The following is a 27,127-nucleotide window of genomic DNA, read 5'->3' as shown; positions in this document are numbered from 1 at the left end:
GTTAAATATTTTGGGAAAACTGTCTTTTTTATGTAGAAATATGACAGATTTATACTTTTTTCCCCCCAAACCTAAACATTGACTAATCTGATCTATTAAACAACAACAAATAATAAATAACCTTTTCATATTACCAGATATGTTTAAATCTTTAAACATGAAGGAGATACTGTGCAAGTATCCTTGTTTTAAGACATAGAGGGATTTATGTATGCATAAATTTTATCTTATTAACAGACTTGAAGAAAGTACTGTGTTGGGCTGTAGAAAGGTCATACACATAATATACATAAATTTGATTAATACAAAAGCACCTTCCTTACAAATGATAACCTTACATTTCGACGAAAAAATCAAAATTTAAAAATTATAAGTCTATTCATATAGTTTTATCTATTGAAGGTTTTGATGATTATCTCTAAGCTTCTAGAAAACATTATACTTTTTTAATACACCTTTTCCTCATGGTAAAAAAATCAGCTTTAACACTCCTACGAAAAGTGGGGTCTAATAGGCTACAGAGCAACTTGAAAGGTTATTAATATTAGGCTAATAATTTTGTATTTAAATGAAATTGCCATTTAAATCCATTAATGAATGGAGTAACGAGATTCCCACTGTCCCTATCTACTATCTAGCGAAACCACAGCCAGGGGAACGGGCTTGGAGAAATCAGGACTAGAAACGTCTTTTCGTAGGAGTGTTAACTTGCTATATTGCCTTATTACTTTTGCATATAGATGACACACAAGTTTGGTAGAGATTTGTTTTATAACAAGTTATTATAAGAAAATTTAAATCAGTAAAACAAGCACAATAACTATCAAAAAAATGATATCTTGCTGGAACTATTACTGTTCTTTGGAAGAAATATAATTTTAAATATTGAGGTTTTGAGTTGCAAAGATCCATCATCTGCATATGATTTGATACATCAAAGACTTTTATGAAAATATTTTATTTATTAACATGTATGGATTGTACTATACATATTTCCAAATATTACTTTAAAATAAAGCATATTTTATTTTTTCTAAGTAAGGTGTATGTCTCCCACTCAATACATTACAAGCAAGAATGTTTAGCACAACTGATTTAGCTTACTATTAGTCCTAGAGATTTAACATCAGTAACTTTGTCTTACTGCAAGTTTTGGAAAAGTACACATAGCTTGGAGTTATCACCAATTCTCAAGATATGTTTACAAAATTGTCATATTGTCACACAAATAAAAGTATGAACACAAATAATTTACTGTTAGACCTTGAAAGATACAAACTTGTATTTTATCATCTGACTGAAGAACAAATAAAGAATACGGTCTTACTTTCAGGTATGTAGGAGTAGAATTCTTTTTAGTTATAAAAAATTGAAATGTATGTACAAGCAACAGTTTACATTTTGTAATAACCAAATAAACAACCAGTTTTTAGCATAAATTATTATATTTTATTTTTTTAACTCTGAAGCAGAAAAGATGTATCTTTACATACACACACATATATATCAGAACTTGTCTGAAAACTTACATACCATTTCCACAACTTCAACTTCAGCCTCTATCCTAAGATGATAAATAAAAGTGGCCAAATCTTTCTTCATCTGGATACTATTGTCTTCCATTTCTTAATAGCCATTAAAGAATTAAATTTCTTGGCAAACCACATGAAAATGTCCAAATTAATGCAGTATATATTTACAAATCTAAAGGTAGTTCAGTGAAATATCTCCTTCAAAAAATTAGTTTTAAAATTGTCAACAACATTTTGGTGAAATTAAAATACTACAACACACTTAAAGCTAATTTAAAAATATGTAAAAATGTTAATGATAGTATTTAATCCTATTCTAGACCAGTGCTGTGCAATTAAGAAGACTTTAACCAGTATCTTCTTGAAAATTAGTTTAAAATGTTAAGTGTTTTTGTCTCAATTGTACTTTGTATATTTGCACTGCAACAGGTAATTTGTCCCTTCTGTTATGAAAAAGAGAATATCAGAGATGCCAACCATTATGATTTGAGCGTAATCATTACGATTTTGGTGTATACACTATGACTATATGCTCATACAGACAAACATTACGACTTGTTGCAACTCCCAAATTCTTATATATTATATAGGCCTATACAATAAAGTGATAAATTGTTCCCCCAGGGCTTGAAATGGGTGAAAAGAAAATTTCTAGTGAGATACAAATAAATTTTGATAATAAATAAAAGACATAGTCCAAATGGCTACTTGCGATAATCATGTTTGTGCTTGAAATAATAAAAAATATTTGTATCTCCGACATCTACCAATAGTTTGAGTGTGGTGCTTCTTCATACTGGATACGTGGGGGAATCCACAGTTACGTCATCAGTGCTTGTCAGCCAATCAGCACTCGCATAGATGGGTATTTCTCGTTTTCTCAGCGTCATAGAAACACCAATGCGATCATTCACAAGATGGAAAAAAAGAGGCCTCATTCACCAAATTGTCTTGTTTCTGGCAAACCTAAAAGGACTAAAACTGTGAAAGGGTTCTGTCTACAATCATTACGCTCAGTCATTTGAAATAGTTGGCATCTCTGGAATGTGTTTTCAAAAAATACTGAATATATACAATGAGTGTTATAAATGTGATGTATAAGTAACTAATCCAATGAAGTAGCAGATTTCACTCACAGCATTCACAAAATAATAGCAAAATTTAATTTAGACTCAAAAACAACTTATTAAATTTGTCTTAGTTATTAAAATTCCTGATGCTTATGTAGTTGAGCACTGTTCCCTTCCACCACCTGGAAGATTGGTTCAAGGACAAAGGATAAAGAAATGTGATATAATACAAGTTTGTTGTTACAAGGTTTAAATCCATTTCATATTCAACTACACAAGTTCATGTTCTGATCTTTCTTTAGATTTTTGCAGTTGAAAGGTGTGATGATAGTGTACTCATCTTCTGATCAAAAGCTGCTTTTTACCAAAATGGCAACAGGTTCTAGCATTCTGAATTTGAATTATTTTTCAGAATTGAAAATGATACAGAAAAAACTAGAGGCAGGCACAATATCACATTTTTTTTAGACAGTGGTTAGCAATACTTTTGGCTGTGCATTGAGTGTGTGAGCTTGTATAACCACTAGCAAAATATTCACCAGATGTTGTCTTTAAGTTGAGAGTTCTTTTAACCCAAACTCTGTTTTAGAAACATTTTAACTGAACTTACAGATAATACTGTTTGATGATTTTCTTATTAATGAAAAATGTATGAAATAGTGTCTAAATAGAATTATGATTGAGTATTTAGCTTTTAAATTTCTGTGTGGATTATTACATTTAGAAATGGCAATATCAAACAATTTCTTCTGACAATGTTTTGATTTTATGATACATTAAATGCTTCATACCATGCAAGAGGGTTTATGATCCACTTTAGTGAGAAGTATAACCCTGGTTATTTAGAACATGAACATCTAAGAATGAGTTTGTCATTTTGTTGCTTTAATTTCCAACAGAAAATTTTATACTGGGACATTTACCATTTAAAAACTAGAAAAATGCCTTAACTCACACTGGCTCAATCTTGTGAAGCATCACAAAAGTTTCATCAACATGGCTTCTGTTGATGCACAAGCTTGGAACATTCAGGAGATGATTGCAACCAATCTTTTTCATGACAGCACAGGATAAAGTTAGAAATGTTGAGAACTAGACTGGAGTCCATAAGCACTCAGTCATACTGTTAATAAATGTTACCATTAAGCATAAACTGTTTCTCCACAAAAAACAAATGTTTTAAAATCTTGTTACATCATACAAATTTCATTCATAACAAATGCAAGGTTACAACAAAGACTAACCATTTCATCTAAAAGTACATAACAGTCCCTCAGTATAATAGCTAGTATATTGCACATCATCATTAACTGTGTTTTAAGTTCCTGATAAAGTCAATATTCTTAACAGAATTTTCAATTTGTACAATCTCTTTCCAAAACAAGGTAAAAATCTTGCTTATGACTTTTATATTTGATTATACTACAAACAACTAGTCTAATTGGACATGCTGTTTATGAATTTTAGGGAATAAATACAAAACCCAACAATGCAAGACCAATGATCTCGTTTTTCGACACATTATCATGATGCTGTCCATTTTTGACTATAACAGGTATCTTGTAGTTTTGGCTCTCCTGTTTCCTTTGGAATCACTTTTAATTTTTTATTAACTTTATCTCTATTAACAGAGATGCTCTCCATAGTAATTACTAATCACAGTATTTGTACCTTCTAGAAAAAAATTGAAAAAAGTGAACATTAGGGGAAGTATGCATAAGAAAAAAGTGTTTGGATTGTGATGATATAAACTATAATGTTCTTATATATTAAAGGTGGTACCCTTTACTGAACAAATGCTTCTTTAAGAACTACATTTTCTAAATAATATATTTACAAATTATATCCATAAAGATATAATAAAACCATCACTCACAGTCCTAGTGAAAGCCATATTCTTTTTATGAAAAGAGTACTTTTATTTAAAAGTGCATACTGTGATAAAGAAATGATTGTTGCACATACCATAGTTATGTTTTTAATTGTATGAACCTTGAATACCCAAAGTATGAAATGCTTTTATGGATTTTTGTTTGTGGCACCATTACTATTTCTGTCACATACATATATATATATATATATATATATATATATATATACACTATGTCCATTACAGTAAGAAGATTAGCAAGAAAGTTTCTACTTTGCTGATGTAATCTACATTATTTAAAATCACAATCCTATTACCTTTATCTGGTTTAGTGATCACAATGTCCTTTAAAAACCAACAACATCTACTGAGTACGTCACTTTTATTAATATCTAACCATTTTGTTGACAAGTAAAATTCTTACAATATACATAAAAGAAAACAATGTTTGTGATTGGGTTAAGATACAAGAGATTATTTTGACACAAATTGGAGTTATTGTGATGCATAAGATAATGCTTTTGCTAAATATGTAGCTAAATACTTTTTCTGACAAGAAGAGTTCTTGTGATACATAACAAAGATATCAATGTTTCTACCTGGGTTATGTCTACAGTTTTTATTTTTGACAAGAAGAGATCTTATGTCAAATAATAAAGATAAGGCTCCTGACTGGTGTAATATGCAACTTTTTTCCCCTTGAAACAAAAAACTTTTCAAGACATATAACAGATATCAATATACTTCTGCTTGGGTTGAAATCTAGCAGTTTTTTGACAACATTTCTTATACCACAGAACAAAAATAACAACACTTCTGTTTGGATTAATATTTAACAAATTTTCTTGACACAAGGTATTATACTAACACAACAAACAATGCCTTGGCTTCATGCCTAAAAGCTTTTATAATCATTAGATCACCAATATCCATTGTCTTGAAACATTAAAAGATTAATATTTATTACAACTTCATTTTAAGTGGTAGTCTGACAAATGAGAACTAGTTCAAAATAAAAGTAAAAGTCACACTTTACAATTATTCATTACAATGTTGTCATCACTTAGGCAAAGCATAATTTTTATAGCCTTCAATTTTCTTTTCTTTTGGGCCATAAAATAGAAAATCAGACATCTCTTGGCACTCCCCTTTGTCACATCCTCTCCTTTACAAATTGCCAATAGTTTTCTCTGATGTTTGATACTATATTACTTACAACCAATAGAAAGCCAATGTGTGGATCTGTTAAAATAATGTATTATATTACATTGTTTTCTCCACAGAATGCTGTCTATTTTGCTTCCATTTCAAACTTTGTCATTTGAAATACTCTGACAAGATTAGTTGAATTTTTAATGTCACTTGTTGCATAGTTAGAAAGATAAAAAAAATTGTGACAGTTGTGGAACATTGTCTACTTTTTTGCATGTTATTATACTATGTTGTTTGGTGCATTGTTTACATAAATGAAGAAAAATATTTAGTGCAGTAGTATCATATTAGTATAAAAAGTAGGGTTAAGTATCATCAACAGTCATCAGTAAGAAAAAAGAAGACTCAGTAAGAAACTTTATTTCATGTTTTTCATGTGTATTCTGTACTTATTATTATAAAAGTAACCAAAATGTAAAAATAAGAAACTTTTAGGTTAGATATAGACAGATTACGTAAAATAAATAATAATAATAATGACATTACCAAAAATTTTTTACGAAGTATGCTTATCAGCAACATCCTATTTAACATAAGCTTAATGTTCACCATGTGATTTACAAGCTTTATGGCAGAAAGAATAGTTTAGACAAGGTTCAAAGAACAATAAAATTTATGTCCAACAGATATATACTATTACCAGATTTAAGCTACTTAATGTAAACAAATTTATGTTTATGTTACACTTGAAGTAATTCTAGAAAGAAAAAAGGTAATTTAGATTTATTTCTTTTTTCTTGTGGTTATGAAGTTGGTCAAACTGTATCAACCTTGTTTAGAGTTAGGGTAAAGAAAATAAATAAAATTTAAAGCTTACTGAAAAGAACGTTTTATACTTACTTAGGAGGTTTTAGAAATAACATAAATGACATTTGACAATTTTCAGATTAATAAAAGTATTTTTAATCTTAACATGAAATCCTTCTGCACTAGGACTAGTAATCAAAACTATCTGATATACATGAATGGACAACTCTATTAAAAATACTTGATTAAAAAATATAATGTTTTGTGCACAAAACTTTTATGTTTATTGAAAGTTTGACAAATTTTGTGTACTGTATTAAAAGTTAAAGTACAGAAATCATAATTAGCACAAAATGTTTAAATACTTCTTTGATTCAACCAAGTGCATGTGGAAAGAGTTAAAGACTGGTGACAATTATTAAAAACACAGTACAAAGTATGGTTCAATCCATTATTAAAATCAAGTTCCAGATTTCTAACACAATACTTTTTTCCTCCTCTTGTATGCTATTCTAAAAGGTTTTATACTTCAATATAGGTTTATCCAACAAAATAAATATTGAAAAGGCACTCATCCAAATATACAAAAACGTATTTATCAAAAGCATGCATGCAAACAACTAACTAACAAATACAGGACAAAATAAAAATAATGACTAAAGAGTAACACCATTACATGGATGTTTATGAAACATCATTAGCCAAGGTAACAGAAAGTACGTCTGAAAGCCTGTACAAAATATTCAGTATTGAAGGATACGAGCAACAGTGAAGATTCGTAGCTTGCAGTTCTTCCAGGTCTTGTGTTGTTTCAATAGAAATGGTAGTAACATCAACAAGCCTCCATCATCTTTTTTTAGGAGCTAAGGCAATTTTCAAAGGCACATATCAAAATATGTGAAATTAATTTTAGAAAAATCAAATAACTGCTTCAAGAAATGGTTTAAAAATAATATAAAAAGATTATATCTTGTATTTGCAAATCATACATTTAGTAGTTATAAAATTGAAGTCCCAAGTACATATCATTCAGTTAATACTACCATAAAGGTGTAATTACAAATATGTACATAACCAACTAATTTTAGATAATCTAATTAATACTGTTAAAATACTTTCACAAAGAAACATGATGCCCAAGTGTTTGTGTATTTTCTTATTGCAAAGCCACATTAGGCTATCTAGTGAGTCCACCAAGGGGAATCTAACCCCTGATTTTAGCATTGTAAATCCGAAGACTTACTGATGTCCCGGCAGGGGACAAACATGATAACTGAAACATTAAGCAACTAAAACAACTTGAAAATAAAGTGATGTTCCTTGCCTTTGTAAGAGAAACACTCAACTGAAGGAGACCTTAAAACACCTACTTAGAGATGTGAGAGTTCCTGTTTGCCATCATAAAAACTTCAGGAGACTGACTCATTGATATTAACATAAACAAAATAAACAGAAAATTGCAAATTTAAAAACTGCAAACAGATATCTTAGAAAAGAAAGGAAGCAAGGCTGGAGATACTGTAGGTATTACTTACTCAAACTACATACCCTTATTTTGGCTTCATACTTTTATCTAGAATTACATTTATGTTTAGAATTTTTGAGAGTGAAGAATTATTAATATTAGTTATGACTTTTAATGAAGGCAGTTTGTAAGTTTTGAGTGTGCAGGCTTTTAAGAAATTCAGGCAAATATCAGTTGTTTACAATATTTAATTTGATAACTTTTTCTTAAAATTTAAACTAGATTGTGATAACATTCATTATTTTTTCAGTTTGATTAACTTTATTCTCTAATATCAGTTATCAAATATCAAATTAGAAAAAAAAATTCAAGGCTTCCTTTATTCCTCAAAATTGCCGCAACTCATTTTTGGGTAAAGGGGTATTGCTCTCAGAACCCCGACAAGGGTATTTTCCCTGGGCCAGCAAAACAGCCTAGATAAGCCCCTCAAATTCCCATCATTTTACCTTTTCAATCTTCACATAGGCTTCTTCCATCAAAATTATGGAGGACCCTGAGCAGATTCAGAAAGATATAAATTGTGGCTATGAAAGACAAATATGGCTAAAAAAAATTGTTTGATAAAATTTAAGCTACAAAAAAGTTAAGGTGGGCTTGTATTGAAGACAATATAATTTTTCTTTTTAATACCATTATTGTAGTACAATTTGTTACAGATCTATCTCTCAATGGTCTTGGTTCTCCCACCTGAGCAATGTTCCTTTCATTCTTTCCCAATGCCATTAGGTACAAACTATATCCCCATCTTGAAAATTCTAAATCTTTACTCTAAACATATCTTTAAGATTTGGGTATATGAATATTTTAGGTGGTATCCTACTTACTCTGAAATTACAAAGAATAAAAGAATGTATTCTGATATATTCCATTACATCACAACTTTATAATGACTATGGTTGAAAAACAGCTTACTGATTTGCATATTCAAAACTGTTTTAATACCAATCACAATCAACCTTCTGCATATGTCACCTCTGATGTGCAGTTACAAGTCACTGATGATAACACTTGTAGATTTTGCAGTAGTACATTTAATAAATATGTTTGTGATTATTTTCACTGCACAGTTGTTTCCAGTTAAGCATGATTTATTTTGTACTGCTTCAAATGCACGAGTTATAAATTATATACTCACATTTTCCAGCAATACATGTTGATAACCTTATAACCAAGTTTGAACTTAAAAGGCTTTTGGTTAAATAAGTTCGTTTGTTTTTTTGAATTTTTCGCAAAGCTACACAAGGGCTATCTGCACTAGCCATCCTTAAATTAGCAATGTAAAACTAGAGGGAAGGTAGCCAGTCATCACCACCCACCACCAACTCTTAAGCTGAAAGGACGAGCGTGTTTGGTGTGAAGGAGATTTGAACCCATGACCCTCAGATTATGACCCTAACCAGCTGGCTATACCGAGTCTGTTTAAATAAGTATTTCCTAAAATTTCTAAAAAAAAATGTGCATTTTACAAAAATTAAACATAGAAACATAATTTATTTGTTTTGTTTCAGATAGTTGCAAAAAAACTACACATAAACTATCTAAATTAACTATCCCTAATTTTGAACTGACAACAGCAAAAACAACTATTCAAAAGCAATCAATATGAATTCTTTGGCTGCTTTGATTAAATAGTGTGGTTTTACCAACATTCTTATAATATACCCACAGCCCTAAAGGGTGTAGCATGATTTTACAATGATGGAATTCATATCATGGAGTTTAACATCCACAGGTGGTATGCTGATCATTTGGAAATGCCACGTATATAATATGAAAAATTGTGACCAGGTATGTATTAAGATCTCTGACAATGTTGATAATTTTAAAACCTATGATTTAAAGAAAAGGATACGAACAATCCACCAAACATCAATATGACCTGATACTTTTTCTGTGCTTTCAGGAAACATAGTAATTCCTTTTGGAACCAACAGTGCATTCTTGCTGGCAGAAACAATGCGAATTGTATCTGAAAAATTTATATTAAACTTATTAGGTTTGTATCTAAACATTTTCCAACTATAAATACTTTCTAATTATTACTTATAAATATATCAAATTTTGAATTAAACACAGTTCAAGTGAAAAGTTATTAAACATAATTTTTTATGAGATAACTAATTGTAAATATACCACAAAATTCATGAAAAGTGAAATTATCCACCAAAATATTACATAAAAAACCTGAATTTAAAATTCATCAAAGAAAATTTTCCAATTAGAGATGCTATAATGAGTATTAATGACATTCTAAAAGAACAAATTCAAGGTCTCATGGTGTTCTTTGAACTATTTCCTAACCACGTACAGGAACCCACACCGAGGGGGATGTATGTTACGTGTGTACATTCAATGAGGGAGATCCACTGTCTATCAAAAAAGGAACAAGAATGAATGTTCCCTTGGTGAGTGGTATAAGCCCCCACCATTGAACAGTTGGAATGAAGCATGATTAGTTTAAAACTGGACAAGAGGAAGAGAGTGGACTAGTGGAAATGCCAGGATGTTAAGATGATAAGACTTTGTCTGTAGACCACATCCTGAAGTCTCCTTCTGATCAAACCATGCCTTGGGGAGTTGAGCATCAAGAAAGAGAAACAATCCAAAGAGAGGAAGGAAGCAATAAATCTGACATCATGGGGTATACGTTCAACCATCAGTGTGTGAAGTCAAAGAGGGAAGGATGAAAATTAAGAGTAAAAGCTAAAGGAATCCTAGCAAAAGGCCACAGGTCATGCAGCATCTTCTGGAAAGATCAAAAATGTGTTAGACACAAAGGAAGAACTGATTCAATACAAACCAAATCACCTAATGCATTATAACCCTGCTAGCAGTAAAATAGTGAACTGTAATGGCTTGGATAACAGAAAATTGAAAAGATGCATTCAAAGAAGAGAATGGATGGTCCTGATGGAGGGCAGTATCTAAAAATACACTCTCCAAAAAGACTAGTATGTGAGGTAAAGAACACGAAAACACAGAACTGGAAAATACAACTAGCTGAGCATATTGTGGAAGGAGTAGATGAGTACATTAAGACTACTCCTGTTTGAAAGGAGCTTACCAACATTAAGCATCCAATTAATGGTGTTATAAAAATTCCCTCAAATAAGAAAGTCAAGTAACACATAAACCACTCGAAAAAAGACATTTGGAACCAAAACAAGACAAATGGGCAAGGCAGGTACTGAATCACATGGTGAATAAATCCTAAGATAGTGTCCCAAGAAATGGAAAAGAAGAATGTATACCATAAGCATTCCCAGTCCTGCAGAAATAACCCACACAAATGTAATCAAAGGTTACATATTAAAACAGGAAAGACCCAAGGAGTGATTTATAGTTACCCACACTAAACACTTACCAAGAGCCACTTCCCAATTAACACACACCAGACACCAGACACTCTTCATTCAAACATGATACACATTTACCAGGGAAACTTTTCAAACAAATACCCACTAACCACTCAGTAAAAGACACTCTCCAACCAAAACAATATATGATATATTCAATAAGAGAACTTCAAATCACATACACATCAAATCTTCAGCACAATTATACTTCAATGGAAAAATAAGATACAATAAATACTCACGAAAGAAGACTTTACTATTAAACACATTTGAACAACCAGCAAGAAAAAGTTTCCAACTAAATACTCACCAAAAATGCTATCCAATTAACTGCACATGAAACATTCAACAACAATAATTCTCTATTCAAAACCATGGTAAATACTCTCCAATAATACATACTAAACACCAATCAAAATATATCAAATACTCACCAAGAAAAACTCTCCATGTTTTTTCTTCTGGAGATTGTCTCCAGCCATAAGGCCAGCCAAGGATTACTGTATTGTGCTTTAATCCACCAAGACCAGATGTCTGAATCCTAATATGTAAAAGCACCTTTGTACTGATCAAAAGCTGAAATTTTTAACTCATAAGACTGAAAAGTGGGGTCCTACTAAAACAATGTTTTCTTTGGAAAACTTTTTATCCCTATGCATTGTGATTATAATATTGTAAAACACTTCTATTATTCACAGAAATTAAAAAAAAGTATTTTATTACAGACATAAGTAACTGTTGTTTTACTTGGCATTATACAGTCATGTGAAAAAGTTAGGACACCCTATGAAAGCCTGTGTATTTTTGTAACATTTTTGGATATACAGATACTTAATCTCAATTTTAACAATACTGAGAGATTATAGGAATATAACTAAACAATTAAAACTAAAGAAAAGACTTTTCAAGATCTTCTGTACATGTAATTCTACAAAAATGCATATTCTAACAGGAAAAAGTTAGAACACCCCCACATTTATTCCCACTTAAAATGGCTCAACTCACACACAGGTATATCACACCAGGTGCACATGATTAGAAGATCGTTACTCAGCATTTTGAATGAGGCTTGCCCTATTTAAGCCTCAGATATTTATTTTGGTGTGCTCCTGACTGTTGAAGTGAGAGTGAGAGCAAAAGAGCTGTCTGAGGCCTTCAGAAAGAAAATTGTAGCACCTTATGAGTCTGGTAAGGGATTTAAAAAGATCCCAAAAGATTTTGAAATCAGTCATTCCACTGTCCAGAAAATAGTCAACAAGTGGAGAGCTTTCAAAACAACTGCCAACATGCCCAGGTCTGGTTGTCCAAGCAAGTTCACCCCGAGAGCAGACCGCAAGATGCCAAAAGAGGTCTCCAAACATGTCATCACGGGACCTACAACAGGCTCTGGCTACTGTTGATGTGAAAGTGCAAGGAGAAAATCTTTGCTCTCTAAGAGAAACATAAAGGCCAGACTGAAGTTTGCCAGAGAGAATGTAGACAAGGACCAGGACTTCTGAAATAATGTTCTTTGGACAGATGAGTCCAAAATTGAATTATTTGGACACCAGAACAGAGGACATGTTTGGCATAAATCAAATACAGCATTCCAGGAAAAGAACTTCATACCAACTGTGAAGCATGGAGGTGGAAGTGTCATGGTTTGGGGCTGTTTTGCTGCAGCAGGACCTGGACAGCTCACAATCATAGAATCCACCATGAATTCTACTGTGTATCAGAGGATGCTTGAGGATCATGCGAGACCATCTGTATGAAAATTAAAGCTGAAGCGGAACTGGACCCTGCAACACGACATTGACCCAAAACATACCAGAAAATCCACCAAGGACTGGCTGAAAACTAAGAAATGGAGAGTCCTGGAATGGCTGAGTCAAAGCTCAGATCTTAATCCCATTGAGATGCTATGGGGTGACTTGAAATGGGCTGTACATGCAAGAAACTCCTCAAACATCTAAAAACTGAAAGAATTCTGCATTGAGGAGTGGGGTAAACTTTCTTTAGACTGATGTCAGAGTCTGGTAGATGGCTACAAGAAGTGTCTCACTGCAGTTATTTCAGCCAAAGGGGGTTGGGTGTCCTAACTTTTTCCTCAGTTCGAATATGCATTTTTGTAGAATTACATTTACAGAAGATCTTGAAAAGTCTTTTCTTCAGTTTTAATTGTTTAGTTATATTCCTCTGATCTCTCAGTATTGTTGAAATTGAGATTAAATATCTATATATCCAAAAATTTTACAAAAATACACAGGCTTTCATAGGGTGTCCTAAATTTTTCACATGACTATACTTTTGCAAGATCATATGCAAAAGAAGTACAAGCATGTCAAAATAACATTTTTGTACTGGAAAAAATAAATAAATATTGTTTTAACTTCATTTTAAAATTCTACTGTAAAAAAACTTCACAAAACTGTTATAAAAATGTATAAAAAATGCTCACATTAACACTTTAACAATCATGTTTTTTATGGAACTACCTATAGTTATAAACAATATACATATGCCATTCACGAAAATGTTTAGTCCAAATATATGGAAGGCAACAATTTTTTTTTTAAAAAACCCAACTTTATTTTAAAGGATATTTCTGAGCAGAAGATATTCCAATGTTAATATTTATCACCTTCCTGTACAACTACACGTTTTCAGTGCACTGACACTTGCATTACACAGGTAAATATAAAAATGAAGGTTCATCTGTAGTATATCATTACTTGTAGTGAAATTTTTAAATATTTTAAAAAAGTCTCATGAGTAAATCACAGATTATTCAATAATCCTGCAATGCTACACAAGACACCCCTTTTGAAAAATGTTCTTCACCACTCATATTATATCAATGTAAAACCACATGCAAATAAACTGTTTTATTATTAATACAAAAACATTTTATGAGAACTAATCCTTATATACTAGTATTTCTGATATATTTTAAGGTCATTAGTCAAGAATGTATTATTCTTGTTAAGTTTTATTATGACTTATTCCTCCTGTTAAGAGTACTTTTGGGTAATGCAATCTTTTAAACTAATGATGTATACTTCTCTATAAAAGCATAAGTAACATTACTCTGTCATATTTTGTTACAAAAACTAATGGGTGAAATTGTTGGAAATTTCACAAGAATGTTCCTAAAGATATGTTTAAAAAAGAAAACATTAAATTTTTAGTTTTTTTTCACTATGTCTAATAAAAATTCATTATTTAATGTAGTTATTTTATTTATTTGCACTCAGACTCTGAACAGTTCACCTGCACAGAAATTTTATAAAAATACTATTGTTTTATCTTTGTTTCACATTTCATTTGCATAATCTCTAGAGCCACATAAATAAATATCTTAACATCAAAGTGACTTTGCATGTTGGATAATCAACATTTCAAAAAAGAAAAGCCAAGAGAAAAACATTACTTAAGAAATCTTTAAACTTACTGGAAAAAACAGGATATTTTTACATAACAATCTTGTGAAGTTTACTGATAGATAATATGCAAAATTTCATGAAGATACATTTACTAATTTAAAAGTTATAGCACGAAAATTACAACAAGCATAACATGGTTATGAGGTTGGTCCCCATGCTAAAAAAAATAAATTTTGATATTCACTAAAACCTCTAAGTTAGAAAAGAAAGCATTTTTTTTAATATTCATGTTGTTTTGTTGGTTATGAAGAGGCTAATTTGGTACATTCCCATAAACATAAGATTAATTTAATTCAGCTTTCACAACACCTACTAGTTTATGATTTTGAAAATAAATTAATGACTAAAAGTACGTGATATTCCAAGTTTAGTGTAACAATAATACACAGATAAACCTCAACTGCATAACAATAGTTTCAAACATTTAGTATGATGGAATGTTACTGTGACAGAATTTGAAAACAATATGAAGTTAAAATAACACATGCATAATCAGCAGGTTGAATAAGGCGACATAAGACTCCACTTTGACATTGAGTTCGAACCCTTTCAGATAAAGAAATGAACTGCCTTTCTTGAAAGTTGAATGGTTCTGATTTGAGACTGCCAAATCTACATTCACATTATTCATTTTCTCTGTTGCTAACAGATCACTCACAATGTACGTCTCATTGTTACTGACCAATAATCAAAAACAGGTACCAAAATCTGGAAGTATCTCTTTCTATATAAGAAGGATATACACACACACACAAATTAAAAATGAACCTTTTACAAATACTTACAAATGACAAATACCATCAGTTACATTATTTGTCACTACAACTTCAGCAAATCCCTTGACTTTCTCTTCCTCCATAGCTTTCTTTAAACTCTAAAGCAAAAAATGAAAAACACACTAAGTTTTCCCCAGATCTTTCTTCTCTATGAAAGGTTATAATCAAACAATACTCTCTACATTTCTTTCAACACTAGTATTAAAATTCTGTTTAAACTAACCTCCCTTTCAAAGATAATACTGATTTGTACATAATTTTTGTTAATGTTTTCATGAATTCCTTTCAGATTTATTAAGTTTGACTTGGTTAAAATATACCCTCTATATTTTTTAACTAGTCCAAATTTAACAAGTTAATTCTAGCTCTAAAATGCTTATTCTGTTGTCAGCAGAAATTATGCTTTTTAAACAAAACTTATTTTAATCACCTTTACTTAATTGTTTTGTGCTGAATGGATCACCCAAGTTTAAAAATTTAGATAAAAATTACAATTCTTATTATATTTCAACATTTTAATATTACATTTATTGATAACAAAATTCATAATTTTTGGGTATTTTGATATTTATGTTTTTAACCCTTCTATTTGTTCAAGTGTGAATTTATTGTTTGAACTCAAATTTACTGTATCATCCAAAGAGTTAGTGATAATTTTGAGAAGTTCATTTAAGCAGAAAATACAACAGTGTTGTATGGAAATTAGTCACACATTTGAAAAACTTCAAGTTAGCAAGGCTAAAGGTAAAAAAACAAAACCTGTAGATAACATTTTAAAACATTTCCTTAAAAATTAAAATCCCTTTTTTATTTCTGAAGTTACTTCATTTCTACTAATGCTTTTGTTTGGAAAGCCACAGGAATATTCTATAATAAGGAGACATCAGACAAGGATATTTACATTCAACAAATATAGTAAGCTAGGCCTGTGATAGCAAACTATTCAGACAATAAATGTCCTTTTATTTAAATCAATACATTAGTTTATTGTAATCAAACAATGCACACAAATACAAGTTCTTATCTAAAAAAATTACAATTAGATAAAAAATTATACTGATCAAAAAACTCACTATCAAATAATTTAATACACCTAGCAAAGGTAAGAGTGACATTACTTTAAAAGATGAAGTTATTGGTCAACAATACATCTTTTTCAGTCATGTTGTATTTGTATACTTAGGTTGGCAAAATAAAATATTAAAACAAATATTTTACTGAATATCAAACAAGTTAAAATACATTAGATATACAGAATTATGTTTTTTAAATAACAATAATAAAACAAAAAGACTATAATGAAATTTTGTATTTTTGAAAAGTTTCACAAAATTACAGAATACAAACTATAAAATGATATATAAAATTAAATCTTATGAATTTTTACTTGGAGAACTAGACACTATTTCAAACGTTTGTACTAGGTTCATGCAATTTAGTTGCATTGTTCTTGTTTTGAATTGAGCCCAAAGCTACACAATGGACAATCTGTGCTCTTCTCACCATGGGTATTAAAACCCAGTTTTTTAGCATTGCAAGTTTGCAGACTTTTGTTGTGCCACTGAGGGGCATTTAGTTAATTACATATTTTCATCAATATCTCAAAAAACGTACAAAGACTGTATTATATACTCATCTAAGTTTTAGTTCCTTACCAGTTTAGCTGCTTGACATTCACTATACATTTTTCTATATGCTCCTTCTAGTACTGCACTCACAAGCGTTAGCCCTTTCCCTATATATTTAAATAATTAAAAAGGATATCAATATATATATATATATGAAATAAAAGCAATATACATATTTACTTGAATAAATAATATTTGTTTAGGAATTTTTATACAAAGCTATATAAAAAGTTATCTGCAAATACCTTTTCCTAATTTTTAACTCACAGACTAGAGCACCTATAGTCAAACTTGCGTACTACTTTTGACTGACCAAATAGTGTGGTTTAACTCACCCACAGTAAGGTGTTTTTTTTAAATGAAGTTTTGGTTTATAATGCTCTCACCCCTCATTTTGTTCCAATACATAAGTAAGTAATTCACACCAAATATTATTCATGTTGAATAACATGAGGAATTGTTCAAGTAGTTGTAATTTTGCATTGCAACTTGCATTTTATCTGCATATTCAGAATATCCTAACACATTTTGGAATATTCCAGAGTATTTCATACTATTCAGAATGTTCAAGAACATTTCATATATAAATACTCCATGCTGTCAATTTTTTACTTCAGAAACATTTTGTGTAACATCTTGAAACTTGTCCTGGCATGTGTCTTCAGAGACTGTATGGAGATTTCCTCTTTTCTAGATATTGCAATTTCAGCAATTTCTTGAATACACAGACCACCAGTCTAGTTATGAGAATGCATCTGACTGTGTAGTAGCAGAAACCACAGAGGAAGTTAAGGACAGTGTCATTAAGTCTGTTAAGAAACAATTATTCACAATTTCTTGAACTAGTCAATCTTTCTTGATGGCAACCCTCCTCACAGAGTGCAAGTTACAGCACCTGGAGTACTGCATCATACATAACGGATGGTCAAGAAACAATATACTCTCAGGATCTTTATTTTATTTTTTTTTGGATGATAAGTTCACTGACCATGAGAAAAGACAACTTTGTGTACATCTGCAGCATCTTTGTTGTTCAAGTCTATCTGAGGTCACGGTTCACTGCTCTTGATACCAATTCTGCTCCTTGCAATGGTCTTTTAACTTTCTGCAATATCTTGAAAACTATAAAAGGGTGAATTCAGCTCTTTCAAAAAGTGGTTGACATCTATGGTATTCTAATAAGGAACTTATTGGTTTTGACATTCTTTGGTGAAGCTACATCTACAAAGACAAAATGAGTATTAGAAAAGGCACCAAATAAGAAGGAAGGCATGAATGAACCTTCAAAGCATATCCACCCAAATATCAAGCTTGAGGGTGTGTCAACTGAAGATTTAATCACAAACAACACACAACAGGCTGAATTTCTGAATTATAAGTCATTATTATATTATATTATATTATATTATATTATTTTAAGCCATAGGAGCTATGAAGCATTAAAGACAGTTCAAAACTTAAATGTGGTAAATGACAATGCTGGAAAGAGTGTGGCCCTTACTGAGGAGTATATAAGGCCATCATTAGAAATAAAGACAGAAGAGAAACAAGTTCTCCTTGAAGATGTGCAGGATTGTAGATTAAGCTTTCTTAGAAGCAAAAAGAAAACAATAATAACTGAAAAGTGACTGACCATTCTAAAATCATATAATTATGTAATTATACTATTGTACATGATAACTAACCAATTATTATAAAAAAACAAATATAATGGTTCAAAATTACCAGTTTCACATTTAATTTTTTTGTATATTATATTATAGAAGTATCAAAATGAGTTTGACAACATGCTATAAAGACTTGTAATCCATAGTTTGGCTCAAGTGTATGAACAAAAAGCAGTCAAGCCTATTAGATTTGAGGTCAAAATCCTTGAAGCTGCAGGAATTTCATTCCACAACCTGAGATAAAAACAAGTCTTATTATCTGATCAAGTCATCACATTCTTCTTCTTTGAGACTTTTAAAATTGACAAGAGTGGACAGTACATACTGAAAATGGGCCTTGCTATTCATTAGATCTAAGACCACTATTAGATACAAGAAAAACAGGCAACATTATGTGTAAACAAATATTTCAATGAACACTTCCCTTAGCAATTTCTCAATTAAACAGATCAAAGCAGCCAAACAATCATTGCAAAATTCAAGCTTTTCTCTTGGAGTTGCCTTCTCTGTGGCAATGAATACTTTCATATTTTTATAGCACAAAAACCAGTAGACATGCTTAGCCAATTTGATATATTCCATATTGCTTAAATCAACTGAAATAAGTGTCTGTTGTGGATAGTACATCATGATTTACAACCCTTCTCTGAATGTTTTTAATCATAGACTCAACATCACAGCTGACAAAAGGAAGTGTAGGGTGGTCGGTGATAATTTGTGAGAAAATGAAAGAATTCTTCAAATGTCAAAACACAAAATGATAACTTTACTACAGAATGGATATCATTTATTGCATATTTTACAGTATGTTTGGAAATTCAGAATAATGCAACAAACACATTCTCTACCCATTGGATAGAACAAACTTTCAGAGCATATGCATGTGAACCAGTATTTTTTTTCAAAGTCTTCCTATTTGGCTGAATAATCTTTGAAAAGTGGTACACTAATTTAAGTATTACTTCTAAATCTTACTCATAGGCACTGAAAGCAATACAAGGTACCCATGAACTGTGTGGAAACAAGGACTTTAATTTGCTGTTTTTTATTCTGATTCTAATAATTTTCCATGGAATGATCAGTTAACCTTTGGATCATCCATCACCATTTGCAAGACATGACTATGATTAAGTTCTTTAGTCAACTGTAAAAAAAAGAAAGGGGGGATTAAGAGATCATTAGCTTGTGCATGGTCAAGAAATGCAGAGAGATGAAACCTAGTCATCAAAGGATTGAAGGTGCACATCAAGTTGGTCCTTTTGATTTTTACTATTTAAGGATCTATTGCACAAGAACACAGTCTCTATCTTTTCCAAGCTTTTAACAGATTTGTCTTGATATGTTGAGCCACTGCAAAAAATTCACATAGGCACTTTTTTTTTTCTCTCCACATGGGAACTTGGATGTAATTTTACCATCTGGGAACATCTTTTTTCAAACATTTATGTTTTCACAGCTTTTGCAACTTTACTGGCTAACAGTGGTCTTCAGTACATTCAAAACTCTTGTTTGCCATTCATTTTCTTTTGAAACATATGAAGCCAGTCTGCCTTGTAATGAATAAACTGCATAATGAGGAGCTAATACCTACATGAACAGAAATGAATGAATCATTCAAAAAACAAATAACAAAATAATTCAACTTTATTAAATTGTATTTTGCATTTAAATGACTGAAATTTGGCCTGTTCTCTTTAATATTATATTTAACTTTGGAACATCATTCACCTACTTGTTGGACTACGGTGTTGTGTTTATTTGTTGCAACAGTAGGCTTAACTGTTAAAATTTTATCTGGCATCAGCCTATATTCAGATTATATTAAAGTGCTTATGGTCACAATGGTTGCTACTGATGACTGCAATTTATGAACAGTAGCCTTGTGTTTTTCCCACTTCATATGGCTTATCACCATGAAATAACTCCTATTGCTAACATCAAACTTTTTATGGCACACACTGTAACCTATAATAATCCATTTTTTGTAATTAAACTTCAGAAACCATGGATTGTTAAATATTTGTTTACCCAGCATTTTTACACAAGTACCTATTGAAGTTAATACCACAGAACATAACAATAACAATAGAGAAAAAATGGATGTATCATGATTATATAATTGCTTGAATGGTGAGGTTCAGATGTTAATGCCCTCAATCAACTTTGTACTGCTGAAGTAATTCACACTACTATTCATGCATGTGCAGCGCATGCTCATCACTAAGGGAAAGCATGAAGAACTTGTTCAGAAGACTGTTGCTATTGGATATTATATGCTGTAATCAAATAACGGAAAACACTGGTCTATAATAGTGACAGGAAAAAATTTTTTATTTTTCCTCCCTTTTCTAAAACCTGTGGTAAATTCACATTTTCTAAAGATTTCCAAGCCCTAGAAACTGCTTCCACATTTTTTTCAAGACATTCCAAAACTTGTATGAACCCAGAGAAGTGATGAATGATGGTGACTTTGATGAAGCACCGAATGAAACTGAACATGCTGCAGAGAATGCCTTCAAAGCTTGTAATAAAAATTTTTGAGAGATAAAAGTGCTCCAAACTATAAACAGCTGATGAATTAACGCAAACTAATAAAATAATGGGATGTTACATGTCACTGAAAATTCACTTTCTCCATTCTCACAAAGAGTTTTTCCCACCCAGCCTAGATGATGTTAGTAATGAATATGGTGAAATGTTTCCCCAATACATTGTTGTCATGGGAAAGCTTTACCAGAACAAGTGGAATTAAAGTATGCTAGCTATTACTGTACACTGATTGAGAGAAAACATTGATGCAAGCAATAAACATTAAATTATTGGTGAAGGAACTCTATTTGCAGTTACAATCAAATATATTTTTATGGATAAAATACATATTTCAATTTTGTATAAATAAAATTAATAACTGTATATTTCTGTCTCATATTATTTAATTTCTCAAGAGCTCTGAAAACCTTCTGTATAAGGAAAGATAATAATAGAGAGACAAATATTCTATAAACTCATGTAGTTCATTTCCACCCCCCAAAAAAAAAAAAACTACTTCATTATGCATATAAACTGTTATCAATTTATTATTGTATAAGGAGAATTTGCTTTCAAACTGAAGTACAAGATAATTGATTCATTTCACAAAAAATTTCTAGACATAGTTACAATCAAATATGTTTTATAGATGAAAAATATTTAAATTTTGTATAAATAAAATAAAACAAAATATTTCTGTCTCATGTTATTTAATTTCTTAAGAGCCTTCAAAATCTCTTGTATAAGAAAAGACAAATAATAACAGATAGTCCAATACTGTGTAAAACTTCTGCCCCCGCCCTCTTAAAGACGGTGTCACAAGACATCAAAACGTGAAGTTTGTTTCAGGGAAAACTCCTGTTTTTAACAACTATTTATTGTATAATATCTTGATGTTGTATTCCTTTGAATTATAAATAAACATAACTCACTAAGTAACTGTATAGCAGAACAAATGTAATAACTCCCATTAAATATTCTTTCAATATTTACAATACTGAGTGCCACTCTAACCAAGTGCCTATTTGTATTTATATCAGTATCCTTGTATCTAGATATTTTGGAGTCCTGCAATCATTACATTATCTTTACAACCAGAAACTCCCTCTAGTAAACAAATTAATTGCAATATTAAAATATAGTTTACAACAGCATCTAGCATTCACGAAGTAATTATTGCCTTAGATGTATCAGTTGAGAAATATCTCAGTTTAGGAATTTTTATACAAAGCTATATAAAAAGTTATCTGCAAATACCTTTTCCTAATTTTTAACTCACAGACTAGAGCACCTATAGTCAAACTTGCGTACTACTTTTGACTGACCAAATAGTGTGGTTTAACTCACCCACAGTAAGGTGTTTTTTTTAAATGAAGTTTTGGTTTATAATGCTCTCACCCCTCATTTTGTTCCAATACATAAGTAAGTAATTCACACCAAATATTATTCATGTTGAATAACATGAGGAATTGTTCAAGTAGTTGTAATTTTGCATTGCAACTTGCATTTTATCTGCATATTCAGAATATCCTAACACATTTTGGAATATTCCAGAGTATTTCATACTATTCAGAATGTTCAAGAACATTTCATATATAAATACTCCATGCTGTCAATTTTTACTTCAGAAACATTTTGTGTAACATCTTGAAACTTGTCCTGGCATGTGTCTTCAGAGACTGTATGGAGATTTCCTCTTTTCTAGATATTGCAATTTCAGCAATTTCTTGAATACACAGACCACCAGTCTAGTTATGAGAATGCATCTGACTGTGTAGTAGCAGAAACCACAGAGGAAGTTAAGGACAGTGTCATTAAGTCTGTTAAGAAACAATTATTCACAATTTCTTGAACTAGTCAATCTTTCTTGATGGCAACCCTCCTCACAGAGTGCAAGTTACAGCACCTGGAGTACTGCATCATACATAACGGATGGTCAAGAAACAATATACTCTCAGGATCTTTATTTTATTTTTTTTGGATGATAAGTTCACTGACCATGAGAAAAGACAACTTTGTGTACATCTGCAGCATCTTTGTTGTTCAAGTCTATCTGAGGTCACGGTTCACTGCTCTTGATACCAATTCTGCTCCTTGCAATGGTCTTTTAACTTTCTGCAATATCTTGAAAACTATAAAAGGGTGAATTCAGCTCTTTCAAAAAGTGGTTGACATCTATGGTATTCTAATAAGGAACTTATTGGTTTTGACATTCTTTGGTGAAGCTACATCTACAAAGACAAAATGAGTATTAGAAAAGGCACCAAATAAGAAGGAAGGCATGAATGAACCTTCAAAGCATATCCACCCAAATATCAAGCTTGAGGGTGTGTCAACTGAAGATTTAATCACAAACAACACACAACAGGCTGAATTTCTGAATTATAAGTCATTATTATATTATATTATATTATATTATTTTAAGCCATAGGAGCTATGAAGCATTAAAGACAGTTCAAAACTTAAATGTGGTAAATGACAATGCTGGAAAGAGTGTGGCCCTTACTGAGGAGTATATAAGGCCATCATTAGAAATAAAGACAGAAGAGAAACAAGTTCTCCTTGAAGATGTGCAGGATTGTAGATTAAGCTTTCTTAGAAGCAAAAAGAAAACAATAATAACTGAAAAGTGACTGACCATTCTAAAATCATATAATTATGTAATTATACTATTGTACATGATAACTAACCAATTATTATAAAAAAACAAATATAATGGTTCAAAATTACCAGTTTCACATTTAATTTTTTTGTATATTATATTATAGAAGTATCAAAATGAGTTTGACAACATGCTATAAAGACTTGTAATCCATAGTTTGGCTCAAGTGTATGAACAAAAAGCAGTCAAGCCTATTAGATTTGAGGTCAAAATCCTTGAAGCTGCAGGAATTTCATTCCACAACCTGAGATAAAAACAAGTCTTATTATCTGATCAAGTCATCACATTCTTCTTCTTTGAGACTTTTAAAATTGACAAGAGTGGACAGTACATACTGAAAATGGGCCTTGCTATTCATTAGATCTAAGACCACTATTAGATACAAGAAAAACAGGCAACATTATGTGTAAACAAATATTTCAATGAACACTTCCCTTAGCAATTTCTCAATTAAACAGATCAAAGCAGCCAAACAATCATTGCAAAATTCAAGCTTTTCTCTTGGAGTTGCCTTCTCTGTGGCAATGAATACTTTCATATTTTTATAGCACAAAAACCAGTAGACATGCTTAGCCAATTTGATATATTCCATATTGCTTAAATCAACTGAAATAAGTGTCTGTTGTGGATAGTACATCATGATTTACAACCCTTCTCTGAATGTTTTTAATCATAGACTCAACATCACAGCTGACAAAAGGAAGTGTAGGGTGGTCGGTGATAATTTGTGAGAAAATGAAAGAATTCTTCAAATGTCAAAACACAAAATGATAACTTTACTACAGAATGGATATCATTTATTGCATATTTTACAGTATGTTTGGAAATTCAGAATAATGCAACAAACACATTCTCTACCCATTGGATAGAACAAACTTTCAGAGCATATGCATGTGAACCAGTATTTTTTTTCAAAGTCTTCCTATTTGGCTGAATAATCTTTGAAAAAGTGGTACACTAATTTAAGTATTACTTCTAAATCTTACTCATAGGCACTGAAAGCAATACAAGGTACCCATGAACTGTGTGGAAACAAGGACTTTAATTTGCTGTTTTTTATTCTGATTCTAATAATTTTCCATGGAATGATCAGTTAACCTTTGGATCATCCATCACCATTTGCAAGACATGACTATGATTAAGTTCTTTAGTCAACTGTAAAAAAAAGAAAGGGGGGATTAAGAGATCATTAGCTTGTGCATGGTCAAGAAATGCAGAGAGATGAAACCTAGTCATCAAAGGATTGAAGGTGCACATCAAGTTGGTCCTTTTGATTTTTACTATTTAAGGATCTATTGCACAAGAACACAGTCTCTATCTTTTCCAAGCTTTTAACAGATTTGTCTTGATATGTTGAGCCACTGCAAAAAATTCACATAGGCACTTTTTTTTTTCTCTCCACATGGGAACTTGGATGTAATTTTACCATCTGGGAACATCTTTTTTCAAACATTTATGTTTTCACAGCTTTTGCAACTTTACTGGCTAACAGTGGTCTTCAGTACATTCAAAACTCTTGTTTGCCATTCATTTTCTTTTGAAACATATGAAGCCAGTCTGCCTTGTAATGAATAAACTGCATAATGAGGAGCTAATACCTACATGAACAGAAATGAATGAATCATTCAAAAACAAATAACAAAATAATTCAACTTTATTAAATTGTATTTTGCATTTAAATGACTGAAATTTGGCCTGTTCTCTTTAATATTATATTTAACTTTGGAACATCATTCACCTACTTGTTGGACTACGGTGTTGTGTTTATTTGTTGCAACAGTAGGCTTAACTGTTAAAATTTTATCTGGCATCAGCCTATATTCAGATTATATTAAAGTGCTTATGGTCACAATGGTTGCTACTGATGACTGCAATTTATGAACAGTAGCCTTGTGTTTTTCCCACTTCATATGGCTTATCACCATGAAATAACTCCTATTGCTAACATCAAACTTTTTATGGCACACACTGTAACCTATAATAATCCATTTTTTGTAATTAAACTTCAGAAACCATGGATTGTTAAATATTTGTTTACCCAGCATTTTTACACAAGTACCTATTGAAGTTAATACCACAGAACATAACAATAACAATAGAGAAAAAATGGATGTATCATGATTATATAATTGCTTGAATGGTGAGGTTCAGATGTTAATGCCCTCAATCAACTTTGTACTGCTGAAGTAATTCACACTACTATTCATGCATGTGCAGCGCATGCTCATCACTAAGGGAAAGCATGAAGAACTTGTTCAGAAGACTGTTGCTATTGGATATTATATGCTGTAATCAAATAACGGAAAACACTGGTCTATAATAGTGACAGGAAAAATTTTTTTATTTTTCCTCCCTTTTCTAAAACCTGTGGTAAATTCACATTTTCTAAAGATTTCCTAGCCCTAGAAACTGCTTCCACATTTTTTCAAGACATTCCAAAACTTGTATGAACCCAGAGAAGTGATGAATGATGGTGACTTTGATGAAGCACCGAATGAAACTGAACATGCTGCAGAGAATGCCTTCAAAGCTTGTAATAAAAATTTTTGAGAGATAAAAGTGCTCCAAACTATAAACAGCTGATGAATTAACGCAAACTAATAAAATAATGGGATGTTACATGTCACTGAAAATTCACTTTCTCCATTCTCACAAAGAGTTTTTCCCACCCAGCCTAGATGATGTTAGTAATGAATATGGTGAAATGTTTCCCCAATACATTGTTGTCATGGGAAAGCTTTACCAGAACAAGTGGAATTAAAGTATGCTAGCTATTACTGTACACTGATTGAGAGAAAACATTGATGCAAGCAATAAACATTAAATTATTGGTGAAGGAACTCTATTTGCAGTTACAATCAAATATATTTTTATGGATAAAATACATATTTCAATTTTGTATAAATAAAATTAATAACTGTATATTTCTGTCTCATATTATTTAATTTCTCAAGAGCTCTGAAAACCTTCTGTATAAGGAAAGATAATAATAGAGAGACAAATATTCTATAAACTCATGTAGTTCATTTCCACCCCCCCCAAAAAAAAAACTACTTCATTATGCATATAAACTGTTATCAATTTATTATTGTATAAGGAGAATTTGCTTTCAAACTGAAGTACAAGAT

General features: G+C 31.1%; 1 protein-coding gene across 4 annotated transcripts in view; it reads right to left on the bottom strand.

Annotated features, from left to right (window-relative positions):
* The window catches only part of kcc (solute carrier family 12 member kcc), a 144,881-nt gene that overhangs the window by 23,689 nt on the left and 94,065 nt on the right, over positions 1-27,127 (bottom strand). For all 4 annotated transcript variants that reach the window (XR_013021595.1, XM_076482126.1, XM_076482127.1 and 1 more), the window contains 6 exons: positions 17,169-17,248; positions 15,523-15,611; positions 11,747-11,853; positions 9,809-9,925; positions 7,192-7,281; positions 1,534-1,625 (listed from right to left, as the gene is read on the bottom strand). Coding sequence is in view for 3 of the 4 variants with exons in the window: in XM_076482126.1 (XP_076338241.1) it covers positions 1,534-1,625; positions 7,192-7,281; positions 9,809-9,925; positions 11,747-11,853; positions 15,523-15,611; positions 17,169-17,248 (575 nt within the window). In the remaining variant the exon portion in view is untranslated. The remainder of the gene's footprint in view (positions 1-1,533; positions 1,626-7,191; positions 7,282-9,808; positions 9,926-11,746; positions 11,854-15,522; positions 15,612-17,168; positions 17,249-27,127) is intronic.

This window comes from Tachypleus tridentatus, chromosome 13 (genome assembly GCF_004210375.1).
Source record: "Tachypleus tridentatus isolate NWPU-2018 chromosome 13, ASM421037v1, whole genome shotgun sequence".
Lineage (NCBI taxonomy): Eukaryota > Metazoa > Arthropoda > Merostomata > Xiphosura > Limulidae > Tachypleus > Tachypleus tridentatus.
Note: the sequence above shows the minus strand (reverse complement) of the source record. Positions and strands in the feature narration are given on the sequence as shown.